At 36.9% G+C, this 7,981-nt stretch overlaps 1 protein-coding gene across 3 annotated transcripts in view; it reads right to left on the bottom strand.

Annotated features, from left to right (window-relative positions):
* The window catches only part of MLLT10 (myeloid/lymphoid or mixed-lineage leukemia; translocated to, 10), a 239,114-nt gene that overhangs the window by 149,324 nt on the left and 81,809 nt on the right, over nt 1-7,981 (bottom strand). For 2 of the 3 annotated variants that reach the window (XM_015561466.1, XM_015561467.1), the window contains exon 6: nt 6,777-6,870. In XM_015561466.1, coding sequence (XP_015416952.1) covers nt 6,777-6,870 — 94 coding nt within the window. Of the gene's footprint in view, nt 1-4,821; nt 4,918-6,776; nt 6,871-7,981 lie in introns of all 3 variants that reach the window. The other variant, XM_006759926.2, reaches the window with a different exon arrangement.

Here is a 7,981-nt window from a genome sequence, read left to right as displayed (position 1 = left end):
CTCTCGTCAATCTCATAAGAAATATTTGAAACAAGGCAAGTGAATTTATTAAGAATACACTTGGCATATAGCACAAGTGGACAACGCAGCTAGTCTAAGTGCCCTCACCTGGTGGAGGTTTAGGGGGTTCTACACTGTTCTGTCTACAGGTTTCAAGGTTCCTCTGACAGATATATTGGGTTGAACAGACTAAATTTCAAGGTCCCTTTTTTACTTCGTTGTGGCTTTTCCCAGAGTTTATAAGAACATCTGACAATTTTATCTTCACAAGTCCCAAGACTGCTGACTTCTCTGTTTAGTGGATGAGATAAAACTCTCCCTTCTTTTCCCTTTCCCCTCCTCCTGCCTTAGTGGTTATCTTTTCTGCCTAACATCCCCCAAGTGATATTTGTCTTTGGGTTTAGCTGGCACAAATGGCATTAATTGGGTCTTTGTTCTGTATTTTCTCAGGCCAGGGTTATGGAAGAGAGGTATTAACCATTTGCTCTCAAGTATCCTTGTTTGGGGAAGATAAGTTCTTTATCTTAACTTATCACTGCAAGCTGCCCAAACTGTTTGGCCTTGTTTAATTTTGTCTCAGTTTCCCCATTTCACTTGCTCAGAAATCTTCCTAGCTTCTTACTATCCTGCCACAGGAGACAGATGGATTTCTAGCATATCTAATTGGAACTGAGTGCATTTCCATACACTACATAGTCATTAATGGTGAGTTGGCTGTAAGATGTAAGAATAGTATTACATTTTTGATACATTATGGATTAGTTACCACTGATGAGTGGGAAAAGGGTGACTCTAAGGATCAAATGAATTGGTGCAAGATTAACTCTATGTAATAAATAACCACTGATTTCTAAATAATGACCTACAACTTAGCCTTTAGAAAAAAATTATTTCTGAAGCTGGAAGCCTCCCAATAAAACCACATATATATGATGTGCCTCTCCAATTCCTAACCCTTGCCCACATTTCATTCTATGGCAGTACTATGTAAACATAAGGCTGAAAAGAAAATTTTATTTTACAATAAACATTAACTCTTGAATTACACTCTTCCTGTAACTTTAATTCATTTCAAAAATGTACTTTGGTTCCTTTAAAAAGATGTCAATTTCTCAATTTTTACAGGAACTGTCCCTTATTCAAAGTCATATGTCACTATTAACTTTTCCTATGTCCTTGCTGACATTTCAGTTAATATCTATCCAATATTAATATATCCTGGGTCACACAAAAATTCTCTAAAAAGCAAAGGTTACATATTTTATTATCTCATTATAATTATATAAAAGGTTAACTTATAAATTATTTCACTTTTAAATAAGTGATTTGGATAGCACAATATTTAGTATTAAATATTTCTTATCATTGCTTACTTAAAATTTAATATATTTTAAAATATGTGCCAGGCCCAACCAGGTGGTTCATTGGTTGGAGCGTTGTCCTATACACCAAAAAGGTTGCAGGTTCGATCCCCAGTCAGGGAACTAACATCAAATAGTCTCTAACATCAAATTTTTTCAGCTATATTATCACGTAAGATCATAATAAAAAAGTTCCTTCCCAAATATTACCAAGGCAAGCAAACAAGTCTAACATTAACTTTATAGTATATTTACCACAAATTAGATGATCAGAAAATCTTAGTTATTACAAAATAAAATGCACAAATGAATTTTAAGTTTGATTAACAAAACCAAGTTGTAGTAAATTTATATATGCTAAAAGTACAATTCAAATATCATTTGCATACTAATGAATGCCAATTGCTAAAATTTAAAGCTAAATAAGTTTCACTAAATACAATGTTTTTTACTTAAGTATTCAACAACTGCAAAAATTTTCATAGAATAAAAAATCTAATTCATTCCTAGGGCAAAAAAAAATTATTACTAAATAAAGTCATCAGCCCTGGGATTTATTAAACACTATACCACATTTAATAATTGTCCATTAAGAATACCATGACAGGGTATATATTAAGAAAAATATAATCTTTTTTTTTCTTCACAATTTATAATGAGCCCTACCTAAGAAGCCCATGTTTGTGGATTTAAAAGCTTAAATAAAATCTGAGAGTGCTTCTTATTAAAACTGCTAATTAAATCAAGTCTGCCATTCTTCCGTCAGTAATCCAAAGAACAGACAGCAAGACAAAGCCCTGCTATTGTCACTATCACAAAACCACCTCACTAAAGAAGTGAAAATCAATATGTATACTTACTGCCTAAGACCTATAAAAATTTTTATCAACCTAACCAGTTCTCTAAAGGTGAATATCAAGTTATAATTATTATTTAACTCATAATTGCAATATCAATCTAAAAATTTTAAACTTGAGCTTTTAAAATATTTACCTTAAAAAAACACAAACAAATTCAAACCAAATTTGTTTTAAAATAGCATTAGCTTTTTAATCACCTTCCTGATCTCAAGTATTTACAAACATGAAAATGTCACCTGACTTAGCTTTTAACACAATCTGAGAAATACGTTCCAAACTGGTTGTATAAACTGCTTACAAGTTTTCCTGTGTTGGCAATATGTCCAATGAATGATTCTACAGTCCTTACTAGTTTACTCATAGCCTTTAAAATAAGTGAAAATGTAAGCAGAAAATAGGTAAGTAAGAAGAAGACAGATTGGTACTAGGCAAACTTTTGATTAAAAGACAAAATAGTCTCAAACAAAGGATTTGGCATTTGGCCATTTAAAAAATAATAAACAATACCAGTGGGAGAAAAAAAAAGTCAAGAATATAGCAGGTTTGGCTCAGTGGATAGAGTGTCAGCCTGCAGAATGAAGGTTCCCTGGTTCAATTCCAGAATAGGGCACATGCCCAGGTTACAGGTTCAATCCCCAGTAGGGGATGTGCAGGAAGCAGCCAATCAATGATTCTCATGGTTGATCTCTCCCCCATCTCCCTTCTGCTCTGAAATTTAAAAAAAAAAAAGAATATATAGAATTTCCAAGTTGTTCTATCATGAAGAAAAAAGCTGATTAGATTTTTACTTACATTTATCCTATATAATAAAAGCCTAATATGCTAAGTGTCCAGTTGGCCGGTCAGCCGTTCAACCAATCAAAGCGTAATATGCTGATATGCTAAGGCCGCTCAACCTCTCACTATGACATGCACTGACCACCAGGGGACAGATGCTCCAACCAGCAGGTTAGCTTACTGCTAGGGTCCGGCAAATACGGACTGAGTGAGCCTGGCCAGACACGCCCTGGAACCCTCCCGCAGTCCTTCCCTGGCTGGCCAACTTCCTGTGTCCCTCCCCAGCCCCGATCGAGCACCAGTGGGGTCCCTCGACCTGGCCTGTGTCCCCTCACAATCTGGGACCCCTTGGGGGATGTTGGAGAGCCAGTTTCAGCCCGATGGCAAAACGACCAGTCGCTATGATGCCCACTGGTCACCAGGGGGCAGATGCTCAACGCAGGAGCTGCTCCCTAGTGGTCAGTGTGCTTCCATAGGGGGAGTGCCGCTCAGCCAGAAGCTGGGCTCACAGCTGGCGAGTGCAGCAGCGGTGGCAGGAGCCTCTCCCGCCTCCTCAGCAGTGCTAAGGATGTCCGACTGCCAGCTTAGACCCGCACCCCATGGGGAATGGGCCTAAGCTATCAGTCAGACACCCCCAAGGGCTCCCAAACTGCGAGAATGCATAGGCCGGGCTGAGGGACCACCACCACCACCACCACCCCCCGCCCACTGAGTGCACGATTTCATGCACCAGGCCTCCAGTGTGTAATAAAAGCATAATATGCAAATCGACCAAACAACTGAACAGCTGAACAACTGTCCTGACAACCTTCCAGACGACCATGCTATGACACACACTGGCACCACCAGCAAGGTGATTGGTTGGGGGGCCCTGCCATCACCTCACGATTGCCCTGCAGAGGGAGGCCCAGGCCACCCTCTGCAGGGCGATTGATCGCGGAGCCCAGACCAGATGGGTGGGGCCTCCCTCTGCTGGGTGATCGGTCACGGGGGATCAATCCAAAGAGGAAGGCCCAGGCTACCTGGACGGCGGCCACAGAGAGTGGCCCAGGCCACCTGGCTGGCGGTGCTGTGGTGGGTGGGCGGGGCCTCCCTCTACAGGGAAATTGATCTAGGGGCCCTGCAATCAATCGCCCCACCCAGGCCACCAGCCAGCACACTGTGACAGGTGTGCAGGGCCAGCCAGCAATCACCCCACAGGAGGCGGCCCAGGCTAGCCAAGCGATCACACCTGACGCCTGTCACCTGCAGAGGGAGGCGACCAGTGGGGGGTTGGGGGGGGCAGTGCTAGCAAGATGGCAAGCAGTGGCAGCGGCGGGGGTGGGGGCCAACTGCCGGCCGCCAGGGGAAAGAAAGTACCAATAGGCCATGATCATCGGCCAGGCCTAGGGACGCTACCCAAGGGGTCCTGGATTGCAAGAGGGCGCAGGCTGGGCTGAGGGACACTCTCCCCCACTCACTGTGCATGAATTTTGTGCACTGGGCCTCTAGTGTGAAATAATCAGTTAATAATATGTAGCAATAAACTATTATTGCTTAAGTCACGTAAAGATTTCACAATATGATCACAGTAACACATTCAAGAAATCCCTCTCATGTTTTCAATCAAGTTGTATTTCAAATTTTCAGCTAAATGGGTACAACTTATTCACAAATATGGCATTATTTTAGACCTAACTCTTTGACTTAAAATTCTATATTAATAAAAAATTTCAGTATTTCATTGTCTACATTCAACTATCAAGAACTTAATTTTATCTAACAAAGGAAAAAAATCTATTAAGTCGATGTGCTACATATTTAGCAACAACAAATCCACTTACTTTTTTCTCTTTCTCATGATGTTTATCCTGAGAGTGAGAGGAAGAATCACTTAAACTGTGATCATATGACCTATTAGATCCCCGTTTGCTCTTTTTCTAAAAAAGAAAATATATATACATATATGTATATGTATATAAAAATTTTTAAATAATCTTTTTGTTAGGGTTAAACCAATTCAAGTGTGAAATATTTCAAAATGACTACTGAAGATAAAATGTCTCACTATTTTAAATCACATAATCTGTTTACACACCTTCCATTATATTACCTATTAAATTATAAAGAAAAATCTAAACTTAAATTTAACATTAATGCCATATTTTTGTACATTTATTAAAATGTGTGAAGACTATTTTCAAACAAGCAGTAGCTTATTTGTCACTTTATCACAAAACCACTCATTAAAGAAATCAAGTATAATTTTCAATTTCTGCTTTAAAAAAGTTTCAACCAAAATTGAAAATGCCATATTGAAGAAGGATGCCAAGACTAGAAGAAAAGAAAATATTTGAAGAGTTACTTTATGCCTCTAGGAAAAGCAAAAAGCCTTTTGATCTCAAAAGTATTAAGGCATTACAGCTTTCTAAAAAAACTTGTTTCTGCAGTTAAGAAGAAAAAATTAAAGAAAATGTCAGTAATAGACCCACGCATTTTTCAAAGCATTATTAAAAGTATTACACGTTTCTGTTTAAAGTATTTACACAACTTCATAATAAAGTACAGTGAGGATTATTTGGGGTATTTAAAACTTGGTGGTACCATAATTATTTACACTACATAAAAATGACTACAAAAGGTGCTCAAATTCTATATAAATATAGACCTTATACAATCTTATTAAATTACTAAAAAACTTTTTATTCCTCTACTAGCAAATGGAAGAACAGCATGTCAATAACTAGCATTTATATAAACTTCTATTTACATAAACTTCAAAATCCATTTTTATTATTTCTGTATTTTATCTATTTTCATCTCTCATTTAGAAAATGAAAATCCAATGCTTTTAACATTCAAGAAGCAAAATTTTCAATTTTACTATCTCAAAATTTCTCTTACACACTTCAGTATTCTGTCAGTCACTAAAATACATCAGTCTTCAACATCCAAAGAATATATATACATATGTATATATACTTTTAAGTATTTCATATGCATGAATCAGAATATTGAAGTTATGAGCTGTTCATTTCAAGAGAAAGGGGCCAATAACAATATTATTTAGAAGGAAGGAAGGAAGGAAGGGAGATTCCCCCCTACTTTATTTTTTATCCATCATCTTATTCTGTATATATATATATATAACTGTTATCAATGACAACTGAGAAGTAGACACTTGAGACATTAAAGAAATTCTATCCTTCAAAGGACATGAACACAAAATAGTTAACAGGTAATCAAATATTACTTAGTCACCCATGCTATTATGTAACAAAAAAGACTGACCAAATCTAAAATATTCCCCAAAGTTGTACTTAAATATAGTTAATTAAGATCTTTAACTAAAAAGTCACAAAGCAGCCTTATTTCAGTTTTACTATCTCCTAGTAAGTAAATGTATATATAAAAATAAATAGTAATATAGCAAAAAAAAATGAGAAGTGACAGAGAATCACAAAATGTATATAAATAAGTGTTAAAACCAAATTAAATGAAAATAGTATTGAGTTATAGTGTTCTTTAAACATGTGCTTTTTCTACTAAATGTATACCAACATTTACTATTAACTATCAATATGTTTTAAATTAGAATTTTAGAATAGTCACCTTTATAAATGAACTGAAACAAAGCAAAATCTTTTAAAATTAATAGATCTTTTCATCCCCAGTGAAAAGCATGCTAAGCAAACCTAATCTCAAGCAAAAATCAAAGGAAAATAGCTATTATGCCCTTTTAAAAAGAGTCAACTCTTATCAAAACTAATCACTTAGCATTTTAATATTAAATTCTTACCAGCTTACTAAAATGGTATTTACAGTAGCCACAGTATTGGACATTATCTGCACCATTCCCTTCTTCTTCACAAAGTAGTCCAGCAAACTGAGCACTGAAAACAAAAGCCAATAACATTTCAAACCACAATATATACACAAATTGAAATTCACTTCAAAGAACGTAAGACTTATAAGACCTTATATCTCTTAAGGGAAAAAGGGAAGATAAAAGTACACTTACCCCAACACATAGTTGATTTTAAGTTGTATTTATGGTTTAATATAAACTTTTCACCCATCTCTAACAAAGATGAAGAGTTATACATGTTTTACATCACAAAAGAGACAATGGATTCTTTAAGAACCACTCTGAGGCCCCAATAATTAACATCTGATTTTACTTTTTCAATCTGTACCAGAGGTACAAATGGAAAAGCAAGGCCTCTAAGGGGCTGAAATGACATGTGATAGTATTTGCCCATGGATAAAGATTACATACTGTTAGAAGGAAAATGCTTCAAGTCATAGCACAGTACAGTAGTAGGCAAGAAAAACATAAGCTCTGTTCTTCAATCAAAAACAACTGAAGAAAAGGAATTGAAAACTAAAGTTATGATATTTATATATTTTTAAAATACAAAGTGCTAAAGTTTATAATCATCATCTTCTCAATTTAATCTCCACTTTTAGCATTCCAAAATTACAGTATTAGTATATATCTCATTCCCAAAAAGTCAACTTTCATCATTGGAAAATTAAGTCCAGTATTAAGAGAATTTATAAAGACCAAAAATGTTTTCCATTCCCCAAAATAATCTAAAATAGATTTCATAAATCCACACAATAAGAGTTTAGGAAATAAGGTGTACACCTATATTGACTATTAAATATAGACTGATTCTTAAAATTAGTAGGTAAATGAATTCTTTGCAGATTTTTATTTTTAACTGGTTTATTATATTGAACTAGGGGCCCGGTGCACGAAATTCGTGCACTGGGTGGGGGGTGAGGGGGAGTGTCCCTCAGCCCAGCCTGCCCCCTCTCACATACTGGGAGCCCTCAGGCATTGACCCCCATCAATCTCCAATCGCAGGATCGGCCCCGTGCCCAGGTCGGACGCCTCTGCCAGAGGCGTCCGGCCTGGGCAGGGGACCCTCATTTTCTCCCATCACTGGTTCTGGCCCCAGCCCAGGCCTGATGCCTCTGGCCCAGGATTACGGCCTG

Source organism: Myotis davidii, unplaced genomic scaffold (assembly GCF_000327345.1).
Source record: "Myotis davidii unplaced genomic scaffold, ASM32734v1 scaffold376, whole genome shotgun sequence".
Lineage (NCBI taxonomy): Eukaryota > Metazoa > Chordata > Mammalia > Chiroptera > Vespertilionidae > Myotis > Myotis davidii.
The sequence above is the reverse complement of the archived record's forward strand: the minus strand, read 5'-3'. Positions and strand labels throughout refer to the sequence as shown.